This window comes from Schistocerca gregaria, chromosome 7 (genome assembly GCF_023897955.1).
Source record: "Schistocerca gregaria isolate iqSchGreg1 chromosome 7, iqSchGreg1.2, whole genome shotgun sequence".
NCBI lineage: Eukaryota > Metazoa > Arthropoda > Insecta > Orthoptera > Acrididae > Schistocerca > Schistocerca gregaria.
The window spans coordinates 348,293,626-348,319,690 of NC_064926.1; the positions used below are offsets into that span (position 1 = coordinate 348,293,626).

The 26,065-nt window shown below is 40.6% G+C and overlaps 1 protein-coding gene across 1 annotated transcript in view; it reads left to right on the forward strand.

Moving 5' to 3' along the window:
• LOC126282514 (probable E3 ubiquitin-protein ligase HERC1) overlaps window positions 1-26,065 on the forward strand; it is a 715,173-nt gene that overhangs the window by 334,306 nt on the left and 354,802 nt on the right. Inside the window, 3 exon segments of the mRNA XM_049982172.1 lie at window positions 13,915-14,060; window positions 14,140-14,303; window positions 22,499-22,619. Of these exon segments, the coding sequence (XP_049838129.1) occupies window positions 13,915-14,060; window positions 14,140-14,303; window positions 22,499-22,619 (431 nt within the window).

A 26,065-nucleotide genomic window follows, 5' to 3' on the forward strand; every position in this document is an offset into this window, starting at 1 on the left:
TAAGAAACAAGAATAAGATACTGGATTAATGGATGATTAGGGATGGGCAAATGAAAAGAAAGGTGAAGAAGACAGGAAATGAAGAAATTAATGAAATACTGTGGGAATGATTCGTAAGTGCACGGGAAAGTAACTTACCTTTGTCTGGACCCATGTTGCATAATGAGCAAAAGGGCTTGGAAATACAGGGTTTAGGCATACATGGAAAGGCTGGACAGTTTCAGAGCTAGGCACAACATCGCGTGGATGAACTTTTTGGGTAATCTAAGGATGAGTAGGAAAGTGTAGCAACAGAACGTAAGACAATACTGTACGTCTTAATTGTGGATTATGACCCAAAAGATGTGTTTAGAGCCGATAAAGCAGGTCTGTTTCATCGTGCACTAGCTTCAAAATCTCTAGCAATCTGAGGTGAAAAATGCACTGGTGGGAAAACATCCAAGGAAAGACTTGCTGTACTGCTGTGTGGAAACATATTTCATGTAAAGGGGAAGCCAGTAGTGATTGGAAAGGCGGCAAAACCTCGTTGTTTTGAAAACATAGACATCAGTAACCTTCACGTCACGTGACAATACAAATAAAAAGGAATTGATGGTGTGCAGTCTTACAGAAGAATGGCTGGGATATCCAAAGTCAAAATGAAAACAGGAAACTACCAAGTTTTCCTTTTTAATACAGTGCAACATGCCACCCGAAAGTCAAGTTATCAAACATGAAACTGGCTTAAATCCTGCTACAACCAATGGACCAGAGGGTTATTTACACATTCAAGTCCCATTATGTGTGATTGTAGATGCAATCTTGCATTCTTTGTGTTGAAGAAGCAGAAAGTGCATTTGCTCTTGCATGGTCAGTTTCTGTCCTAGATGCAGTAAATTGGGTTGGCTTGGCAGTAAGGGAAATGAAGTCCTAAAGTGATACCAAATGATTCAGCAAAGTGGGGTTTGAAGCACAAGAACAAGATGCTTTTGTGGCCATTGAAGCTCAAGGAATTGCAGCAGTAATTGCTTAATTAATTAAAATGCAAAACATTTCGTGCACTGCAGATGACACCATTCGAATTTATGACTTTCTGTCAGCTCACTCCATATTTATCTCAGCAACAAATTTAGCAGGAATCTGCAACACAGAAAATGATCAGGATGAAGAAAAGAAACAAAATTGTTATAACTTCAAGTTGGACAAATATATTTCAAGGACGACACAATACATGTAAGTCACAGATCAAGTAAACAAAGGAAGACGTGTGTACACTTTAACAGTCAAATCAGAACTGAGACCGAGTCTAGCGGCCGCTGGCTGGCTGGCCACTTAGGTGGCGCTGCTGCTGCATGGCTGGCAGACAGTGCCGCATGTAAAGGACGCGCGCAACTGTGCGACGGCTCTTTGGAAGATCGGCGAGTCACAAAAAAATTATGTCCCAAGAAAAGTTAATTTCCTGAAGAAACTATTGCATGTGTAAATGATGTTATGCAATTTACAGTATACACAAATTCTCCCATGCTGTAGGAACCGTATAGTGTAGAGCAAAACACTGCGTAGAAAAAACAATTTTGAAAAAGAAATTCATACAGATTTCCCTCCTTGATATGTGGCAAAAAAGTGAAATGTAAAGCAAATAAACATAGGAATAATGTGTATTAGATACAACAATAAACGAATTTAAAGTTGGAGTAAAAATACAGAAATGCCGTAATACACTCCTGGAAATTGAAATAAGAACACCGTGAATTCATTGTCCCAGGAAGGGGAAACTTTATTGACACATTCCTGGGGTCAGATACATCACATGATCACACTGACAGAACCACAGGCACATAGACACAGGCAACAGAGCATGCACAATGTCGGCACTAGTACAGTGTATATCCACCTTTCGCAGCAATGCAGGCTGCTATTCTCCCATGGAGACGATCGTAGAGATGCTGGATGTAGTCCTGTGGAACGGCTTACCATGCCATTCCCACCTGGCGCCTCAGTTGGACCAGCATTCGCGCTGGACGTGCAGACTGCGTGAGACGACGCTTCATCCAGTCCCAAACATGCTCAATGGGGGACAGATCCGGAGATCTTGCTGGCAAGGGTAGTTGACTTACACCTTCTAGAGCACGTTGGGTGGCACGGGATGTATGCGGACGTGCGTTGTCCTGTTGGAACAGCAAGTTCCCTTGCCGGTCTAGGAATGGTAGAACGATGGGTTCGATGACGGTTTGGTTGTACTGTGCACTATTCAGTGTCCCCTCGACGATCACCAGAGGTGTACGGCCAGTGTAGGAGATCGCTCCCCACACCATGATGACAGGAGTTGGCCCTGTGTGCCTCGATCGTATGCAGTCCTGATTGTGGCGCTCACCTCCACGGCGCCGAACACTTATATGACCATCATTGGCACCAAGGCAGAAGCGACTCTCATCGCTGAAGACGACACGTCTCCATTCGTCCCTCCATTCACGCCTGTCGTGACACCACTGGAGGCGGGCTGCACGATGTTGGGGCGTGAGCGGAAGACGGCCTAACAGTGTGCGGGACCGTATCCCAGCTTCATGGAGACGGTTGCGAATGGTCCTCACCGATACCCCAGGAGCAACAGTGTCCCTAATTTGCTGGGAAGTGGCGGTGCGGTCCCCTATGGCACTGCGTAGGATCCTACGGTCTTGCCGTGCATCCGTGCGTCGCTGCGGTCCGGTCCCAGGTCGACGGGCACGTGCACCTTCCGCTGACCACTGGCGACAACATCGATGTACTGTGGAGACCTCACGCCCCACGTGTTGAGCAATTCGGCGGTACGTCCACCCGGCCTCCCGCATGCCCACTATACGCCCTCGCTCAAAGTCCGTCAACTGCACATACGGTTCACGTCCACGCTGTCGCGGCATGCTACCAGTGTTAAAGACTGCGATGGAGCTCCGTATGCCACGGCAAACTGGCTGACACTGACGGAGGCGGTGCACAAATGCTGCGCAGCTAGCGCCATTCGACGGCCAACACCGCGGTTCCTGGTGTGTCCCCTGTGCCGTGCGTGTGATCATTGCTTGTACAGCCCTCTCGCAGTGTCCGGAGCAAGTATGGTGGGTCTGACACACCGGTGTCAATGTGTTCTTTTTTCCATTTCCAGGAGTGTATTTATCAAAAACAGCTCTAAGTACTATGGGACTTAACATCTGAGACCATCAGTCCCCTAGACTTATAACTACTTAAACCTAACTAACCTAACGAAATCACACACATCCATGCCCGAGGCAGGATTCGAAACTGCAGCCATAGTAGCACTGAGGTTCCAGACTGAAGTGCCTATAATCCCTCGGCCCCAGCGCCCGGCTCTATTATTTATCAGTTTGTGTAATAGTCTATTGTTCTATTGTACAATATACAGTAAATGAACATCTATTGTGCAGGGGTGCACATACCATGTTAATATGTTCATAATTTTATAGCTTTGTGCATGATACCTGACAAAGTTTATGTTGCCTAGTGAGTTCTGTGTAATCCAGAAAGTTGTCCAATATGAAAAATTATTTTAGTCCCTTGGGATTCCGTTTTGAGTGAGTTTTACTGTATATGGTCATATGTCTAAAAATGTCAGCAAGCATTTTACTTTGTGGAAAACGTCACTCAACTGATTTTTAGTTGTGTAAGCAAATAGGTATTTTGGAACCAAATGGAGTTTGAACCGATTTCATTTCACTTCAAACTTAACATTGTTGTTACAGATGCCATAGTTAGGTGGAACACCTATATTTATTGTCATGTGCAGACTTGAAACAACAATTCATTGTGAGTCAAATTGTAATTATTTACTGTGTTATACAGGAGCCAGCCATATTGCAGATTGTGTAATGCTGCTCATAATAGTGAGTAATGCTTTTTATTATGAGCGTGAGGAAATATATCTCCTAGTCACTCAGCATACTGAACACAACTTTTACAAACACAGAAATAAACTTATACTACCATCTGAAACTTAGAGCTACAGGCCCAGAAAATTCACTTTATGTGGTGACGTGGTGTTAATCACAGAACAACAGGAATAACCATTATGTTTTATCATCTCAGTTTTATGGCATCATGCAGTTTCTCTTTGTTTTTATGTTTTTGATGAGATTGAGGCTAAGTGCAGTGGAACCAAGCAATACCCTTTTGTTCTGGAGAACACTCCTCTACCATTACTAGTTTGTACATTAAGCACTATTCCTGCTGGAAACAGATTTCTCCCTCAGTATGCGCCTACTGCATTATTGAGGTCATAACATTACATACAATATGAATATTTTAGACGACATCAGACCAATAGTGTGTCTAGTGAAGTATTCAGAGTTCATGTCAAGCATCCAGTTTCAAACTGACAATAACGCACATCTGCAATCAGGGCACTGATGAGTGTCTTATAGGTACACTTGAGGCTGAAAGGACATATTGCACATAGTATAAATATAGGGTACAATTACTGAACTATATGAAATAAAACAGTCATAATTTCTAAACAGTTTGTATTAGGACATTCAAAGTGTGTGGTTGGCTGCAATGCGTGATGGCAGTTAGTATGCGCTGTATGGTTTGTTTTAGCAATGAAGCCCACTTACATTAAGATGGGTTCATCATTAAGCAAAACTGGTGAATTTGGGGGCTGAGAAACCGCTTTCATGATTGAGAAGTCTCTTCACCATCAATGGGTGACTGTGTGGTGTGCAAAGTGCAGTCATAGAATAATTGGTGCAATATTCTTTGATGTCACAGTGACTACTGAACAGTATGTGAAGGTTTTGGAAGGTGATTTCATCCCCATTATCCAAACTGACCCTCATTTCGACAAGATGTGGTTCATGGAAGATGGAGCTTTACCCCCTCGAAGCAGAAGAGTGTTTGATGCCCTGGAAGAGCACTTTCGGAACCGCATTCTGGGTGTGCATTACTCTGAGGCCACTGGCATTGGCCTTAATTGGCCACCATACTCTCCAGATCTCTACACATGTGATTCCTTTTTGTGGGGCTGTATTAAAGACGAGGTGTATAGCAATAACCCTAAAACCATTGCTGAGCCATTCAGGTGGTCACCGACAGTATTGATTTAACAACACTTCAGCAAGTCATGCAGAATTTCAGTTTTCTTGTGCACCACATTATTGTCAATGATGACAGGCATATTGAACATGTCACAATATCTGTAGTGAAGTTTACATGTTGAATAAAGTGTGTGCATGCTGTAGTTCGTAATTAACTCATGTTTTTTTTCCCCCTTCATGTGATTTAATAATTGTCACCCTGCATATCAGTACTTCCTTTATTGAGAAAAATACCGTTTGACTTAAAAATATTATCTTTTGCCATTTACAACAGATTTTGACTTTATTCATGGCAGATTCTACTTTATGCAGGCATTTCTTTGTTTGTGGTGTGGTATCCTGTAGCTAGCACCCAACTGAGCACAGCTATCTGGCAAATGAAGAAAAATGCCAGCCACCGTGGCCGAGCAGTTCTAGGCGCTTCAGTCCGGAACCGTGTGGCCCCTATGGTCACAGGTTCAAATCCTGCCTCAGACATGAATGTGTGTGATGTCTTTAGGTTAGTTAGGTTTAAGTAATTCTAAGTCCAGGGGAAGTTGACCTCAGATGCTAAATTCCATAAATTCGAGGCATTTTTTGAAGAAGAATTTTTCAGCTACGTCGCCTTTTAAAAACACATGTTTGCAACGAGACTAGTTTTGTAATGTACCTAATTCTAGTTCTTACACATATGTGCTCCAATTCCTTGACACTTTTATATTCATGATGGGAAATGAACGTGTAAATACCTACTGCCACTCTGAAATTAATTTCCCTGACAAGAGCAGTGTATTGGTCCTTGATAGCACGTTAAAATGGAAGCAAGGGTTGGATTCAGGCTGAGTTATCTAGACTTATGTACTTTCATTGTCTAGCATAGACGTAATGGTGTGCTTACAGATTTCACTCATCAAACACATCTATCAGTCAATGCAATAAGGTCCTGTGACAGCTGGTAGATTAAAGTTTAATGTGACATTCAGTTCTATGAGAAAATGAGAAAACAGTTCTTGAACAATGTTCCACTACAGATAGGCTAACTGTGTTAATAAATTCAACATTTATCTCTGTTCATTCTTGATCATATAGAACTCCATTTCAAAAACAAAAGTATTAATAATAGTTGCAGTCACTGTGTACTTTATGCCCTAAATACATTACAGCAGTCAGTTGTGTATTTATGCCTGAAAAATAACAGGTAGCATTTTTAGCAATACCAGACAGTGGGTCAAGCCTTCTGTAATGGTTCATATTACACTATACAAGGTGTGATCAAAAAGTAACAGGAATTTTGTTTTTCTTAAAGAATCATTATTTGTTCATCATCATCATAATCAGCATCAACTTTGTCCCACTCAGATATAATACAATTGTGCCAGTGCTTTTTCCAATCTTAAAAGCACTTCTGGAACTCACTTTTCATTATGGTGTTCATCTCCTTCAGCGATTCTGTTTTTCTCTCATCAACGATGCAATTTCTGTGAGTGGTTCTGCCATAATTTTGGTTGTTTTCTTTGTATGCTTCACACAAATGGCACATACACTGATCAACCAGAACAACTCAACATGCTATCAATATAAACCTGTCCAGGCAATAACAGCACACACACAGTGTATGTAGTATCAGTGAGCGTGCTGTCCATTGTAGAACAGGGAAGGCACTCAATCTATCTGAGCTTGACAGAGGACAGATTGTGATGGCCCAGAGAGTCATAATGAGCATTTCAGAAACTGCACGACTTGTTGGGTGTTTGAGTGGTGCTGTTGTGAATGCCCTCAACACGTGGTAGAACCAAGGTGAAATCATGTCCAGACGTCGTGGGATTGGGCGGCCACTCCTCATTACAGGTGTGGACGTTGTAGGCCGGGAGGGACTGATAAAATGGAAGAGATGGCTAACTCTGGTGGAACTAAGATCAGACGTTAATGCTGGTCAAAGTAAAAGTGTGTCTCAGCACAAAATGCCATGAACACTCATAACAATGGGCCTCCAAAGCCGATGACCCATGCATGTGGCAATGTTAACACCATGACATCAGCAACTTCGGTTGAAATGTGCATATGACCATTGGCACTGGACGGTAGCACAGTGGCAATGTGTTGCATAGTCTGAGGAATCCCATGTCTATGTATGGATGGATATGTGTGTGTGTGTGTGTGTGTGTGTGTGTGTGTGTGTGTGTGTGTGCGCGTGCGCGAGTATATACCTATCCTTTTTTCCCCCTAAGGTAAGTCTTTCCGCTCCCGGTATTGGAATGACTCCTTACCCTCTCCCTTAAAACCCACATCCTTTCATCTTTCCTTTTCCTTCCCTCTTTCCTGACAAAGCAGCGGTCGGTTGCGAAAGCTCGAAATTTTGTGTGTGTGTGTGTGTTTGTGTGTTATTTTATTGTGCCTGTCTACCGGCGCTTTCCCGCGTGTTAAGTCTTGGAATCTTTGTTTTTAATATATTTTTCCCATGTGGAAGTTTCTTTCTATTTTATTTACATCATTAATGTAAACAGATTGTTAGAGTATAGTGACTGACTAATTTTTTCATACTCACTGACTGAGCTGTTACTTGTGATATTATTATTAAATGTTTTCATGGAAATTAAAGTTTTAGTAGTTGTTGCTGATCAATAAATCTGTCTTTTGACCTTTCAGAAGCCAGAATCTGTGCATCAGAGGTACCCAAAATGAATAGCCCAGTGACATACTGTTTTTTCTGTGTTGCTGTCAGTACTATTGTATTTACACCAGAAGTGTCCCAAGAAGAAAGCAATACTACAGCCTATTCTTAAACTGTTAAATGTGTCTTCATAACTGAATGTAAAGTGTAATAAGAAGTATTATAGAGGGCTTGAACCAGGCATTCTTTTTGTGAATCACTACTGAGGAAATTTAGAGAACCAGCTTTTGAGGCTGACCACAGTACAATTTTACTGCCGCCAACTTAATTTTCATGGGAGTATATCACTATAAAGTGGATACAAAGAGTTGCAGAAAAAAAGATCTACAAGCTCATATGTAGGTGACACATAATAAGCTTCAGGTAACAATCAGTACGTTACAATAAGGTTCTTAGACACCAACTCATATGAGCTGGTAGATCTTATGTACCAGCCAATATCCCCTGGCTGTAATGGACCAACAGAGAAGGGGGTACTAAATGGTGTATTCCAGCAGGATAATGCAAACCCCCACTGCAGTTCACACTACAAACATCTGGAGGAATGCCTCCATGTAACCCTGTAATCAAAAATGAGGTTCCTACTTGGCTTAAGCTTTTCGCCCACCAAGTTTCTGTTTTATGGAGATAATGCTTTTTAAAACAGTCCCATGAATTCTACATGAGAGGCTTCATTTTGTGCATGAAATCGGGTGATAAACAGGCTTATACTTAGAGATAGTAACTTTGCGATACACTAGGACTTCAGGGTGCAAACAGCAGAGTAAATGTGAGTCCAATTACCTGCTTCATCCGATGAGGCATGGAGTCAGTCAGCCTCTGGAAATATGTCTCATCGTCTGTAAGTCTCTTCCATGCTTTACTCATTTGTGGCACAGTGTTTTGTCATATTCGGCATACCATAGCTGTAGTCATTGATATACTTACAACACATAAACAAAGAATATAATGTGAGAACTATTAGCTTAAAGTTGAAACACTGCTGACTTGATGCCTGCTAAAAATTGGTCGATTGTAGGATTTCCTCCTATCAGTTATTTCTTCTTTCATCTGTGGCAGTGATTTGCTAATGTGAAAAATATCTAGTTGCACTAGGGTACAGCTAATTGTTTAACTGTGGCCTCTTATAATTACTGGGTAAGTCAGTTAAGAGGTTTGAAGAAGACAGAGGCACATAATCTCCTAGTGAGAAATGTAGTGTTCAGATGAGGACAACTCTGACTTTTGTATACGTTGCCTGACAAAAAAAGTGAATCACCCAAAAGACTACATCAGACATCAGTGTACATTTGTTCATGTGCACACCATCAGCGGATGCATAAATGATATTGATGTTGTTGTTGTCTTCAGTCCTGAGACTGGTTTGATGCAGCTCTCCATGCTACTCTATCCTGTGCAAGCTTCTTCATCTCCCAGTACCTACTGCAACCTACATCCTTCTGAATCTGCTTAGTGTATTCATCTCTTGGTCTCCCTCTACGATTTTTACCCTCCACGCTGCCCTCCAATGCTAAATTTGTGATCCCTTGATGCCTCAAAACATGTCCTACCAACCGATCCCTTCTTCTAGTCAAGTTGTGCCCCAAACTTCTCTTCTCCCCAATCCTATACAATACCTCCTCATTAGTTACGTGATCTACCCATCTAATCTTCAGCATTCTTCTGTAGCACCACATTTCGAAAGCTTCTATTCTCTTCTTGTCCAAACTAGTTATCGTCCATGTTTCACTTCAATACATGACTACACTCCAAACAAATACTTTCATAAACGACTTCCTGATACATAAATCTATATTCGATGTTAACAAATTTCTCTTCTTCAGAAACGCTTTCCTTGCCATTGCCAGTCTACATTTTATATACTCTCTACTTCGACCATCATCAGTTATTTTACTTCCTAAATAGCAAAACTCCTTTACTACTTTAAGTGTCTCATTTCCTAATCTGATTCCCTCAGCATCACCCGATTTAATTTGACTACATTCCATTATATTCGGTTTGCTTTTGTTGATGTTCATCTTATATCCTCTTTTCAAGACACTGTCCATTCCGTTCAACTGCTCTCCCAAGTCCTTTGCCGTCTCTGACAGAATTACAATGTCATTGGTGAACCTCAAAGTTTTTACTACTTCTCCATGAATTTTAATACCTACTCCAAATTTTTCTTTTGTTTCCTTTACTGCTTGCTCAATATACAGATTGAATAGCGTTGGGGAGAGGCTACAACCCTGTCTCACTCCTTTCCCAACCACTGCTTCCCTTTTATGCCCCTCGACTCTTATGACTGCCATCTGGTTTCTGTAGAAATTGTAAATAGCCTTTCGCTCCCTGTATTTTACCCCTGCCACCTTCAGAATTTGAAAGAGAGTATTCCAGTCAACATTGTCAAAAGCTTTCTCTAAGTCTACAAATGCTAGAAACGTAGGTTCGCCTTTTCTTAATCTTTCTTCTAAGATAAGTCGTAAGGCCACTACTGCCTTATGTGTTCCAACATTTCTACGGAATCCAAACTGATCCTCCCCGAGGTCCGCATCTATCAGTTTTTCCATTCGCCTGTAAAGAATTCGCGTTAGTATTTTGCAGCTGTGACTTATTAAACTGATAGTTCGGTAATTTTCACATCTGTCAGCACCTGCTTTCTTTGGGATTGTAATTATTATATTCTTCTTGAAGTCTGAAGGTATTTCACCTGTCTCATACATCTTGCTCACCAGCTGGTAGAGTTTTGTCATGACTGGCTCTCCCAAGGCTGTCAGTAGTTCCAATGGAATGTTGTCTACTCCGGGGGCCTTGTTTCAACTCAGGTCTTTCAGTGCTCTGTCAAACTCTTCACACAGTATCTTACCTCCCATTTCGTCTTCATCTACATCGTCTTCCATTTCCATAATATTGTCCTCAAGGACATTGCACTTGTATAAACGTTCTATATACGCCTTCCACCTTTCTGCCTTCCCTTCTTTGCTTAGAACTGGGTTGCCATCTGAGCTCTTGATATTCATACACTTGGTTCTCTTCTCTCCAAAGGTCTCTTTAATTTTCCTGTAGGCAGTATCTATCTCACCCCTAGTGAGATAATCTTCTACATCCATACATTGGTCCTCTAGCCATCCCTGCTTAGCCATTTTGCACTTCCTATCAATCTCATTTTTGAAACGTTTGTATACCTTTTTGCCTGCTTCATTTACTGCATTTTTATATTTTCTCCTTTCATCAATTAAATTCAATATTTCTTCTGTTACCCAAGGATTTCTAGCAGCCCTCATCTTTTTACCTACTTTATCCTCTTCTGCCTTCACTACTTCATCCCTCAGTGCTACCCATTCTTCTTCTACTGTGTTTCTTTCCCCCATTGCTGTCAATTGTTCCCTTATGCTCTCCTTGAAATTCTGTACAACCTCTGGTTCTTTCAGCTTATCCAGATCCCGTGTCCTTAAATTCCCACCTTTTTGCAGTTTCTTCAGTTTTAACCTACAGGTCATAACCAATAGATTGTGGTCAGAGTCCACATCTGCCCCTGGAAATGTCCTACAATTTAAAACCTGATTCCTAAATCTCTGTCTTACCATTATATAATCTATCTGATACCTTTTATTATCTCCAGGATTCTTCCATGTATACAACCTTCTTTTATGATTCTTGAACCAAGTGTTAGCTATGATTAAGTTATGCTCTGTGCAAAATTCTACCAGACGGCTGCCTCTTTTATTTCTTAGCCCCAATCCATAATGACCTACTATGTTTCCTTCTCTCCCTTTTCCTACTGACGAATTCCAGTCACCCATGACTATTAAATTTTCATCTCCCTTCACTACCTGAATAATTTCTTTTATCTCATCATACACTTCATCAATTTCTTCATCATCTGCAGAGCTAGTTGGCATATAAACTTGTACTACTGTATTAGGCATGGGCTTTGTGTCTATCTTGGCCACAATAATGCATTCACTATGCTGTTTGTAGTAGCTTACCCGCACTCCAATTTTTTTATTCATTATTAAACCTACTCCTGCATTACCCCTATTTGATTTAGTATTTATAACCCTGTATTCACCTGACCAAAAGTCTTGTTCCTCCTGCCACCGAACTTCACTAATTCCCACTATATCTAACTTTAACCTATCCATTTCCCATTTTAAATTTTCTAACCTACCTTCTCGATTAAGGGATCTGACATTCCATGCTCCGATTCGTAGAAAGCCAGTGTTCTTTCTCCTGAAAACGATGTCCTCCTGAGTAGTCCCCGCCCGGAGATCCGAATGGGGGACTATTTTACCTCCGGAATATTTTACCCAAGAGGACGCCATTATCATTTAATCATACAGTAAAGCTGCATGTCCTCGGGAAAAATTATGGCTGTAGTTTCCCCTTGCTTTCAGCCTTTCGCAGTACCAGCACAGCAAGGCCGTTTTGGTTAATGTTGCAAGGTCAGATCAGTCAATCATCCAGACTGTTGCCCCTGCAACTACTGAAAAGGCTGCTGCCCCTCTTCTGGAACCACATGTTTGTCTGGCATCTCAACAGATACCCCTCTGTTGTGGTTGCGCCTACGGTACGGCCATCTGTATCGCTGAGGCACGCAAGCCTCCCCACCAACGGCAAGTTCCATGGTTCATGATAAGAACTGCAATTCTCTGTGACAGGTAGGATGGCCACCAGAGTGCATTATTGTTGGTTTTGTTTAGGGAAGTTACCAGGAGTGGTAGGGTGTAAAGAGGTGTGAATAGCACCAAATGTTGCATGATCACTGTGAAGGACATAGAGATGCCACTTACTCCTGCGAGGCAGCATTATCACCACAGTTTCAAAAGGACTGTATTGTGGTACTCCATTAGACTGGCTGGTTAAATAATGCACAACCAGATTTGTGGTACATTTGGATGTGACACTGGCTCATTGTTGGATTGCATTGAATTGTAATGCAAATCATACTCATCATCAAGGTTTTGTGGCCATGTCTTACCACCACAAGGGAGGATGGCCATATTGAGCACCAGGCACATCATAACACCTTCACATCAGGGCCTGGCATCTAAGAACACATAATGGGCTCTCTGCAACATTCTGTTTCATCCCATAGCATTGGCCAGAGACTGACAGCGTGTGGACTATGGAATTACTGTTCCATGCATAGGTTGTCATTAACAACATAACACAAATGGCAGTGTTGGGAGTGTTGCTGTGACTGGGAAGTAGAGACTGCTGATAAATGGTGTCACATTGTGTTCAGCTTCACTGCAGCAAGTATGGGTACAGCCTACAGACTGGACCCATTCTTCCAACGTTTTGAAGAGCTGCGTTTATGTTACTCCTGGTGTCAAGATGTGGGGAGCCATTGGGTATGACTTCAGATCACCAGTGGTAGCGATTGAGGGAACTCTGATGGCACAACAGTTTGTCATGGACATTCTACATCTTCATGTGTTGCATCTCATGTGACACTATCGTGGTGCCATTTTCCAACAGGACAGTGCTCATCCACACATGTCTTTATGAACTGTCTGTGTGATGTTGTGCTACACCTGTGTCCAGCAAGATACCCAGATCTGTCACTGACAGATTATGTGCAGTACCAGCTTAGATGTTAACTCCATCCCAGTGCCATTATCTGGGATATCGAGGACAGTTACAACAGTTGTGGACCAGCATGCCTCAGGAGAGAACACATTCACTTTATGAAACCATTCTCAATGAAATCGGTGCATGTCCAGGAGGGTTGTAGGGTTGTAACATAATATTGATAAGTGGGCTCATACTGCCAAGTTCTTTGTAAATGTAATTCAGTTTTGTAATCACTAAAATAACACCACATATCCTTTCAAAACAGGAAGTTTCTTTCCTTTTCCTCCTCTACTTCCAGGTGCTTCCCTTTCTTTAGGCATGTAATTTTTATTTTATTGCTCAAATTTGTTGTTGTAATTGTTTCCTTAGATTTTTGTGTTGCACATGAAACATTCGGTTGAGTGCTATTTTCCTCTGATTTCATTGACAGTGTCCTTGAACATTGTATTGACTGTCTCTCTTCATTCTATTCCTCTAAAGCTGTTTGCTTGTAAGGCAAAATCAAACAATGACAGAAGCATCATTATTGTCATTGTTACACTCTTCACGTAGGAATGTCTTGCATTTGAATTTGAATTGTACAAGAATAAAAAATTAAAAGTAATATTATTCTTGTTATAAGAAGTTGCTTTTTAAATTTTTCAGATGACAAAGAAGATGATAAACTCAAAGAAGCAGAAAAGTCCAAAGAAGAAACACCATCAGAGGTGGACACTGGTGTTGATCAACAACAAAATGTGAAAACTGACGATTGGATCAAGAAAATAAACCTAGAACAGTTATGCAAGGAAGTGAGTGCTGTCCAGAGCTTCAGCACATGTGTATTACTTTGTGATGTTTCTATTCAGGAGTTCGAAAATGTTATTTCAGGTTTGGCCAGCAATGGCTGTGATTGGTGGTGTGGACAGCGGATTGCGAGTGGGAGGACAGTGCATTCACAAACCAACTGGCAGACGAGCCATCATTCTAGGAACCTTGAAGAAAGGACTTGCATCAGTGAAGGTTCAATGGGAAGATTCTGAGGGCAGTATAAGGTATTTTCCCCTATTTCAATCTGAGAGTTAGAAAAAAGATTTTGAAAACTGTGTCTTTGGTAATACTTCTTTGTTGTAGAGGAGGAAAGTTGCTTCTCACCATGTAGTGGAGATGCTGAGTCACAATAGGCACAACAATCACACACACACACACACACACACACACACACACACACACACACACACACAGCCAGCCCTCTGAGACTGTAGACAGGTGTGCAAGTTGCGTTTACGTGAGTGTGTGTGTGTGTGTGTGTGTGTGTGTGTGTGTGTGTGTGTGTGTGTGTGTGTGTGTGTGTGTGTGTCTACTGCTGACAAAGGCCTTAATGGCTGAAAGCTATAATTGTGTGAATCTTTTTTTTTTTTGTGCCTATCTTGACTCAGCATCTCCACTATATGGTGAGTAGCAACTTTCCTTCTCTGGTAATGTTATATTCCATCCTGGATTTTCCATTGTTTCTTTTGTTGTAGAAGTAGATATGGGGCTTACATTTTTTTTATTGTGTTTGAGTGAAAGTGTTATATGACTATAGTCTTATCTGAGAGCTAACCAGAAATCAACCTCCATTTCAGATAGCATAAGAAGTAGTGAAAGGGCAAGTTGTTATACGAACTCACTGAGTTGGTCAGTGTGCTTAGAGCTGCAGTAGTGAGAAAGCTGTTGTAAGACTGGTTGTTGAACAACATAGGTTTTATTGAACACCAGGTACACATAAATCACAGAATATAATAGATCTTGACTCTTATTGAACTAACAAGGGACAAAGAATTTGTGGAGATGGATTCATCTTGTCCATTAAAGTACTGTGGAGCTTTACTAAAAAACTCAAACTTCTGTGCTGGAAAGCACTAAGTGTGTCCGAATGAGAAGCTCTTGACCACAAACTAGTTTCTTGTGAACCCTCGCAGGAAGAATAGAAATAGCACCAAATGATATCCTTTGCAAGCCAAATGTTGATGCCAGGGAATAATGAAGTCCAAAACAGTGTACAGAAAATAGCCAGTTACCACCAGGTCTATGTAAATAAGTCCACTGAAGAGCATTTAGTACATATCAGTGAGCTGAGAGAAGTGAGGCTGAGATGTCTGTGGCAGTCCTTAAATCTGTCATGTCACCTGTTGCCGTTGGATCAATTGTACATCTCCACAGGGTGTAGTCAAGATTGGAAAACTGTGTGGGCTTGTAATTAATATATGGTACTGAAGTTTAGAAAAAAGAATGCATATTGATTTATTTACCCTTTTGGGTTACATGGGAAGGATTGCCAGGAGGTTGGAGGGAATAACCGCAGCAGCCCCAGACCCATCTCACAGGAAAAGGGAAAATTCAAAGATAAAGGAACTAAGCTATTCAGCTGGTGGCTTGGAACAGAAGAGAGAGATATTTTTCAGTCACAGCTCTGAGAGGCCCCAATCTCACAAATAAAGTGATCCTGTAATGTGATTTTACTGGCAAAGCTTCTTTGCTGATAACAATTGGGCCTATACCGGCATGAACCAGTTGGTTGCTGTCACATCAGCTGAAAGGCAGTGGACAAAAAAGAAGGCCTCTTTATAAAATTTCAATAGTAAAGATTATGTTTGGAGCATAGTGGCATTTTGTACATCTCCTCCCCTCTCTCTGAAAGAGTTCATCACAGATGAATTCTACAATCGTAGTGGGGCCCTATACATAGTGTGTGACAAGTTTTAATTTTTGTTTAACAATTCAAGTCTTGGAATGTGAGTATAATTGTTATGTCAGTATGAGATGACTGTAGTTGTTGACACAGGATTCTGATGGCAGCGGCATTACAAAGTTAGCTGAAACTGGTTTCAGAGACAGGTTTGAGGAGTACAAGCAACTGAAACACTCATAGGACAAGGATTAGAATATAATGTAAAAATAATCAATAAATGTTTACAGGTCTTTTTTTAAGTTACTAAAGAAAGTGCACTATTGATTTCTAGCATTATTAGAGGAGGTAACAGATCCAATGTGATTTGTAATAAAATAGGGACTGTGTATCATTGAAAGGCATTCCTGTCAAACTGTGTCATTCCTTTTATACTGACATGAGCACCACAGTGTGCAGCATCCTCACGGTGACCAGGTAACTGCCAACGTGCACCGATTGGTTGGTGACCTGATGATACGGCAGATCAAAATCACAGAACTTAATTTTGGAATAGTAAAGTTGGCTTTAGGTGTAATCATGGAGGATGGGAACAGTGTAACTTAAATTTGTTTTCAGTTTGATACCACCACCGATTATATAAAGTACCATAGTAACTATTTAATTGACCAAATAAAAGTTAAAAATCTGAAAATATATTAATGTGCAGAAGCCACCAAGTCAGCTACCTGGTTAAATTTTTATGAGCGTCAATGAGAATGATGTATAAAATTAAATAAATGTAAGTAACAAAAGTATGAAATGACAACTGCAGAACATGATGCTTCTCGTGACATTGATGAATTTTGAAACAAATAATAAATCATTTATAGTAAACACCTGCACACTGGTAACCTACACCGAAATTTATGTGATTGCAAAAGAAAGTTAATTAAGTTCAGACAAACTACCTTGAAATTTTAATTAAGTTCAGACAGACTACCTAGAAATATGATAGTAATGACTCATAACAATGAATCGATGTCAAATGAATAAAGAAGCACAGTATAAAAGACTATTGCTTGAAAGTCACAAAAGTAAGCAATTTATAAGTACAGAATAATAGTTTTTAATTAAAGAAAACAATCCTGTGTGAGTTTACATAGTTACAGTTTGTGACAGTTGTTTCCATCCGTTTCCAGTTCCACATCCTGTAAACCTATCGGGTAAATTGTCTTTTTTACTAATCCATTCAGTCTACAATGCAGTTGTTTTAATTCTCGACTGTGAGTAAGTTTAACAAACAAAACACCTACTGGTTTGCCTGTATCAGTGATAGAGGTAGAATGTCTACTGTTGGTTTTACCTTGCAAAGTTATTTTTGCCACCTGATCAAGTCCTACCTCTCTTACTGGATTCACTTTGAGGAAGGGTAGATAAGGGAGGGAGTGGGGGGGGGGGGGGGGGGGAGTGGCAGAACTGCTCCTGTACCCATTTCCTGTATTTGTGTTCCTTTGAGTACTTCCATAGTGTATTTGGTTGTCTGAGAAATGCTGTAAGACTGACAGTTTGTTGTCTCCTATCTGGTCTTTCTACAAGTAGGCACATTCTGGTGCCAAAGCCATGTGACCTGGGTGTTTGCAATGACTGCAGTGCACTTTGTCATTGAATACAGATTAGCGGGGTTTACCCTGGAGGAAGATTTGATGAATTCCTGAGACCCGTTACATAGCCAAGTGAGATGCAAGGCCTCCCGTAGCGTGCTCATCGAAGCACACTTCACCTCAGTACTTACCTGTTGGTGAATCCTGTGAACAAATGCATCTACACAGTGAGCTTCTGCTTCACTGTCTTGCACTTTATTTCCTTAGTTATTTTCCCCTTGTACATATGAATGACATTACACAGCTCTTATTCTTACAGCAAAGTGCTCTAAACCCTCTCTGTAATTTTGGGATAGAGTGGAACATTGGTCCCTATAGTAGCTAACTCTTTGCTTGTCTCCTTATCTATCCACTAGCTCTTTTCAAAAAATGTCAAACGGCTTGGTATTTGTGAGCCTTTCTGCATAATTTACATAAGTGTGTGCCAATGCTTGCAGCGTAAGGTTGGCGACTCCTGACAACACTTTGTCACTCCATGCAGACAATTTCTGTACATCTGTTAAATTTTGTATGACTATAGGGATATTTAGGCCTCACTTACCTGCAAAGGTGGAACCAGCAAACCCATTACATCAGTTACAGGCCGGGACAGCTGTGGGAACCACAGAAATGCAGAACAGAGGCTAGCTGCATGCTATTTTAAAATGTTTTTATTTGATTTAAATCAGCTGAGCTGTATCTATCTCCTGTCCCTTTTTGGACTGAATGTCTTTCTTAGAGTTTTGAGTTCTTCTTTTAGGACATCTTCCAGGTCATCTTCTTTGTGGAAGATAAGAATTTCACAAGCACACGAAACTTCAGTCTACAGTACTGTATCATAATGCCAGATTTTTGTGTGTGTAAATGTACATTTTTTGCTGTAGAGGTTAAAGATTTTATCATAGGCTCACCCAACTTTTTGGATATGAATTTTCTGTGCTAATTTTCTCTCTCCGTCAATTCAAGGAGTTTGTCTAAACACTTGAAGTAAGGAACTCTAGTTTTGTCCATATTTTGTGACAAGTTTTTGATTAGGATGTTTTGAGCAGATGTACTTGGTTTTTTGGAAGGCTATTTGGGGGCCAACTCTTCCATTGTGTTCTTTGAAAGTTCCTTTCTGTTTAATTGCTGTTGTCTTGTTATCTACTAGTGTTGCCGGGTCATGTGCAGAAGATTGGAAAGAAACTTGGATGGTATTTTTAGGTCTTCTAAGTTGTACAGGTTTCCGCTTGTTTTGGTTTTTAAGTTCTGTTTCCTACTTGCAGATGACTTGGTCCACAAACAAAAAGGTGATGTTGGTAGAAAGTATCCAGATGTCATAGTCTTTGACACTAACCTGTGCCAGCCTGTTCAGGACTATCTAGAGGGATCCTTACTAAGCACCAAGAATCCCAAACCTTTCACTTGCTTCAAATTCATTGATGACATCTTCATGATCTTGTTTGAGTGTGAGGGCACCCTTTCTACATTCCTCCAGAACTACAACACTGTCTGCCTCATTTGCTTTACCTGGTCCTCCTCAACCTGGCAAGCCACCTCCCTTGATGTTGACCCCCACCTCAGTGATTGCTACGTTTGTACCAATGACCAGCAGTACCTCCACTTCGACAGCTGCCACCCATTCTATACCCCAAGAAGTTCCTTCCATACAGCCTAGCCATCTGTAGCCATTGCATCTATAGTGACGAGCAGTACCTCTCCAAATATGCAAGGATCTTACTGACATCTTCACAGCCCTAAATTATCTCCCAACATTGCACAGAAACAGATCTCCCATGCCTTATCTCTCCAAGCACCTGCCACCTCCCTTTATTTGCACCATGTGGCCCAAAGGAGCACTGTCCCCATGACTCAGTACCACCTAAGACTGAAGCAACTAAATCACATTCTATGCCAGGATTTATACTATGTCTTATCATGGTCTGAAATGAGGAATATGCTATCCACTGTCCTCCCTACCCCTCCCACAGTGGTATTCCACCACCTACCAAGCCAGCAAAGTACCTCTGGCCATCCCTACTTCACCCCTGCTCCCAACCCCTTGTCTCATGGCTCTCATTCCTTGCAACAGACCTAGGTGCAAAATGTCTCCCAAATGTTCTCCCACCATTACCTAGTCCAGTCTGGTCACAAGAATCCTACGCCATCAAAGACCTGTGAAAACAGTCATGTGATGTATGAACTAAGTTGCAACCATTATGATCCTGTCCACATGAATAGCCACTGACAAACTGAGCAACAGAAAACTGGATCACCCAGCTGCTGAACACGCTATCTAACACAACCTGCTTCACTTTAATGACTGTTTCATAGCCTGCACCATTTGAATCCTTCCTACCAACACTATTTTTCCGAATTGCACAGGTGGGAACACTTTCTGCAAGATATTGTACATTCTTATAGCTCATCTGGACCCCAGCTTTTGCTGTCTTTCACCTACCTATCCCCTTCCCTGCTCCCACTCCACCCTCCACACCCACTAGTCTCTCTTTTTTTTCCCCTGCTCTATTTTTTTCTACCCCACCCCCCCCCCCCCCCCCCCCACCCACCCACCAAACCACCCAAAAGCATCTAGCAGTCCTACCCTGTCCCCACCAAATTTCTGCTTATTCCCACAAGCAGCACAACACCTTCCCCAGGCCTACCCTGCTGTCCCTTGCTCTCCCTGTCCCAGTGTCATCCTTATCCCCACCAGCCACAGACTAGTTTCCCATCAGGCCCAGTTGCTTCACGCAGTCTGGCCTTCGAAACCAGAGACAATGTTAATGTGTGTGCAAGTTGTTCTTGTCTGAATGTGTGTTTGTGTTTTCAACTTAGAACAAGTTCTTGTGACCGAAAGCTCAAATGTGTTCAGTCTTTTTGTTGTGCTTGTCTGCAGCTCCATGTCTTTTCTATATGGTGAGTAGCAATATGTCTTTTCCATAATACTGTCATTATTCTGTCCTGAATTTTTCATGTTGTTAATTAATGTCTCTAATTCCTAGACATATTTATTCAACATTTAAAGCTAAATATTTAAAATTAATTATTTTGCTAACTAATATGCAATGAAATTTGGACTCTTGGTGATACACATTGGCTTGCTGTTCCAATTTAATCACCTGCAATGTATAGACAAATATATTGATAGAGCCAAATAATGATTTTTATAATATTTAACAAGTGGAAAGTAATGTTAGAGTATCCAGAAAAAAGAAGCAGGGAAACAACTGAGCTCTCAGGCTTGACCCCAACCACACCTCAGAAACTGCTGCCTATTAGGAAGAAATGGTTAAATATTTGTGATAACCAAGGGTACGCCATTTCAAAATTGTCATCTTGAATAACAAGGCTTGTTTCACTTGCAGAAATTTAACAAGTGCTATTATTAAGTGTCCTAAGCTTCATCTATCCTACATTGTGGATCATGAAAGCTCATTCACTGTGGAAAGTTGTGAAGGTTTATTATGTGTTTCTCATTTTTGTTGAAGTGTGTGTCTCTGGCCTTTAAAATGAACCTTATGGTACATTTCATTAAGTCATGCTTATTTCTAACCATGCTTCATGTTTGTCCCCCTTCTCTTTTCCTCTTATTTTCCTCCTGACATTGAGATATATAGTTTATTTTTACTAATCTCCTCTCACTGGGTATCTGTTGCTTACCACTACTTCTATGTTCCTCTCTGATTTTCTTCCTTAAAAAAAACTTGAGGGTATCAGTGGGGTCTACAAAATTTCAATCCTTCTTGCACATGCCACAAAAAGTTCCAGAATCCTTCGTCACTAACCCACCAGAACCACAAAATCATGCCTTCTTGATGATCAGTCACCCAAAACTGATTTGTGCCAAGCTATTCTGCTTACAGTTGATGTGACAAAGATCTTTGCAGTGTCTGCAGTTGTGGCAGCATTGACAAATGTAGCTTTCTGAAAAGTCAAAAGAATGTCCGCTGCTATTGCCCTTGTAGGTCTGGTGGTGTGCCAAGAATGTGGTTTTGCTGCATTACATTTAAGAGACATTTATTATCAGCACACCTGAATCAACTTCCTTTACTCTGCAACTAATTATACATGATTAACTAATCACAACACCTATATCACTGGTTTGAATTATACTGCTATATGCTTGCACTCTGGGAGACAACCAACCTGACCACTGTATTTCCACATTAAGAAACTTATCAAAATCCATTGCAACAACCAAAAACATTCCATGGCTATCTATTATCTCTACAACCTAACATTGACCTGCCACCAGAACATAATATTCACTTGGGCTGAATCACACCTCCTTGTAAAACAGAGACTACCAAAAGATACAGATCACATTGTTTCCCACAAAAGTGTCAAAATCTGGCTTCTGTACATCTGAGGAGCTGACTGTTCCAAGTTTCACTCCAAAGAAACACTAGATTTTTAAAATTTTGGGCTTTTTAGTTAATAAGCAAGCCTGTCACAAATTTACTGTCCAGCGTCTAAATAAATATATCAATTTTATACCATTTTTTTGTTAGTTTCAGTCTACTGTTAAGTTATTTTTCCAAGTGCCAGCCACTTGTTTCAAGAAGGAGGTTGTGTCCGTGTTGTGCCAGTATCTTGAACCAAACAAACTGATATAAAATGTTCAACCACAAACACAATTAAAATACAGATAACATTTTTTACTACTGTGAAAACTCATGCCTACATGCTCAGGAATTATATTATGCACCCTAATACTAGCCAAGAAGAAGACAACTGTATGTATTGATTGTAATTAATGAGCCAATGGTATCTTGTTGTCTTTGTGAATCCTGTGAACTAACTAATCCATTCTAATGCCGCTCTTCCTTGAGTTTTACTGACTAAGACTACAGAGCACTGTCTGGCTTTTGCATTGCATAAACCATCCTGTGTGTGCCTTCATTAACTTACAAAGGCAGTAGTTAACATTTTATGGGAAAATTCTGTAATACTATGTAATTTCTTTTGGTTTCAGTGATGCACAGCTAACTGCATTAGAGCCATGTGAACCTTTACCATTCAATGCAAATCGAATAACAGGAATCTCATCTACAACATTTTTTGAGATTGCTCGACTCAGTGGTCTGACTGATGAGGTAATAACTGTTGTCCTTAGCTATATTATTTCTGCCAGCTAATTGTATCTGTACTTCTAAGTAGTTGTTTGTTTAAATTTAGTTTTTGCCCCTAGTTATATTAATTCTGTACATCTAAGTAATTATTTGCTTAATTAATGACATTTTCATTTTACTAATTATTCTGTATCTCTTTGGTTTAATGAATTTGGATTACCCAATCCTTTAAAATATTCCCTTACTTGCTATATTTCAAACCTTTCTTTGTCACTAACTTCACAATATGGCGGGAGCAGAGGAAGTAAACTTCACCCAACACGTAAACTGCCATGGGGGAAAGGAGCAATGTTGGCAGAACAAACACTCGCCTGCTCACGCAGTGCCATTGTTGAAAATGTGCTTTGTTTTCATACCAAGCATAAGTATGAAAGGAGAAAGGAGACATGGAAGTAACAGAAACTGAAATACACAATGACAGTGCTTTATTGACGTGGTCCTTTTCTATAATGATATTTGTTGCCACATTCAAACTGGCACAACAGCATGAAATTCACTTGGTACTGACTTTTACAGTACTATCCACAGTAGTTTTATTGTCATATTTGTTATACCTGTATTAGATTGTTACTGTTAGGTATTTGTTTAGTAATGAAAGTGCGTTTAGGGTGGAGTGTACAATTCAAAAGCGTAATACTAGAATTAAAAAATAATTTCTGTGTAGTCTGTGTATCCCTGTGTAGAATTTGGAATGGAGTTTTATATTGTGACGCAAAACTCTATAATACATTGCCAGTAGACACGTGGCAAGAAACTGACAATCTCCAAATATTTAGAATCAAAGTAGAAAAACACCTGTATATGTAGCTGCAAGTGATAGTGGTCTGTATAAAGTTACATATTTACTATTGGAATTTCAAGAAAGTTGCATTTTTATTATTGAAATTTTGGGAGAGCACTTTCCAGGAAAAGTCAGGGAACATATTACTTCCTCCCACATACACCTTGAGAAATGACCACTAAAAATAATTTTTAAAAATCAAGAAATTAGAGCTCATACTGTGGCTTCCCAATAATCATTCTTCCCACATGACATTCACGAGTGGGACAGGGTAGAGGGGATTAGTTAGTGACTTCACCACCATTAGGTGGCTTGCAGAGTGTGATGTAGATGTAGATGAAAAGCTTAATTTGAAGTATTACATGAAAAGAGCTGTTGAATAATATAAGAGGAGGAACAGCATCTACTTACTTCTTGCAATACTTCTCCACATGATAAAGATATTTTTGTTCAAACAACTTTTCACTGTCTACAACATATGATAGGGACATGCTGTGACCTGCTACATTAGTCTTTCTTTGTCAGAGTTATATGGAGCATCAATCGCCAAAAGCTGATTGAAATGTCCACCCCATAACTGGTTGAATAGCTAAGTATACATGCCAGAGAAAAGCAAAATACCTCCAACTGGTCCAAGACTAAAAAAAAGCTGTGGTATCCAATAAATGTGAACCAAAACTACATTTTTATCAAATACAATACAACCAAATCTAGAATACACATAACTGTCATAAGAGTCTGAACTTAAACCATACAAAGGTGCTGTGCATTAGCACAATTACAGTTATGTGTACTTGGTGAGAACTTCACACTTAATAATCAGTAGAAAATATTCACCTGTCAGGGGATGGGGATGGAGAAGAAATATGCAGTTATGTTTGAGTCTCTTGACTACCTCATTTAACCAGTTATCCATTACAGTGGGTTTAGCAGTATTGAGCCTTTTCAAAACAGTGTTCCATTTTGATTCCATCTCACCACAGTAATTTGCCTTTTCTAGGTCTGCAACACTAGCAGTTAGATGGTGCGGATTTCCTTGTACGTTTTTAGAAAGTGCATCCATATGCTGACTGTCAGGAAGGTGAAACCATTTCACTCACATTCACAGTCACAAATATTCTTTATTTTCATGAACAATGTTTGTCACAGTGTCATGACATGACCTAGGCCAGGCTGATTTTGAACTTGAGCACTGAAGTGCCTCCTTATGCTCTTACTCGCGAACAGAGCAGTGGCAGTCTGGTGGGGGGTGATGGAAATGTGCACACACTGTTTCATTGTGACAACATGGGAGGAGTGACAACTGTGAAATAAGGCAGGGATGGTTTACGGTCCAAACAACAGAGGCCGCTGCCTGGGGAGCAAGGCTGAGAGTGGTGCCAAGGATGCCCAAGCACAAGATTTGCATTCTTGCGTATCACAGTTAGTAGCAAAACACAACATGGGTGAAAGTGTACAAGGGAAAGGGGAGAGGGCACCAAATGATAAGTAGCTTGCATGGACAAGTGACTAAAAACAGGGCCAGAGTATGTGAGGAATGTTTTCACAGTGGTGCCGTCTAATAGGAGCAATGGCAGTTGGCATTGTGTAACACTGAGATTGTCTTTGCATTTCAATCTGCATTATGAGGAATCTTATCTTGTTACACAAAAAGATGGGTATGCAAATTATTTAGTATATCATAAGACTCTGAGTGCATATAGTAAATTCAGTTTGCCAAGGCAGTACATCTCTTACCTCATCCAAGAATATGGAGATGAAAAATGTGGAATACTTAAGGGTGTACAGGAAGTCTTAAAACTTGAGAGGAAGGTCTCTGAAGGTGCTGAAGAAGAGGAAGAAAAAATCAGTATGCCATTCAGATGAGCTACAAATTTGCACTAATTTTAGCAAAGTCCTTGCACCCTGTCACAGGTGGTGATTTAATAAAAGAAGCTACAGTTGAGCATTTATGTCCACCTCAGGTACAAGAGTTTTGTATGGTGGTGTTATCAAACACGACAACTCTGGAGCCCCCACGGGTTACAGCAGATAATGATCAGAATCGGCTTGCACAATATTTGTAAAGAGTGGGTAGCTTATCCTTTGGTGCTCTGTGAAAGTGTAGATATCAGAAGCACAGAGCTTCATGTGACATTCTTAGCACTGTCGAAAAAAATGTAGAAAATTTAGATGAGTCATGGAATTTGCTTGTTTATGTCTCTACAGATGGAGCCCTAGTCATTTTGGGGGATAATCAGGATTCATAGTGCAGATGAATGGGAAAATGAAAAGGCTTCCACTGGTCTGCCACGCAGGATTAGCCGAGCGGTCTAAGGCGCTGCAATCATGGACTGTGTGGCTGGTCCCGGTGGAGGTTCGAGTCCTCCCTCAGGCATGGGGGTGTGTGTTTGTCCTTAGAGTAATTTCAGTTAAGTAGTGTGTAAGCTTAGGGACTGATGACCTTAACAGTTAAGTCCCATAAGATTTCACACACACAAAAGGTTTCCACTGGTCAATTCACACTGATCTGCAGCTTGAAGTAAATTATCTGCATTGCTGCAGGGAATATAAAGGCAGTCTATGTTTTTCCAAGCATTTCCCTCAGGTTCAGTTTCCTTGTTTATAAATCTCTCCACACAGCTCCCGA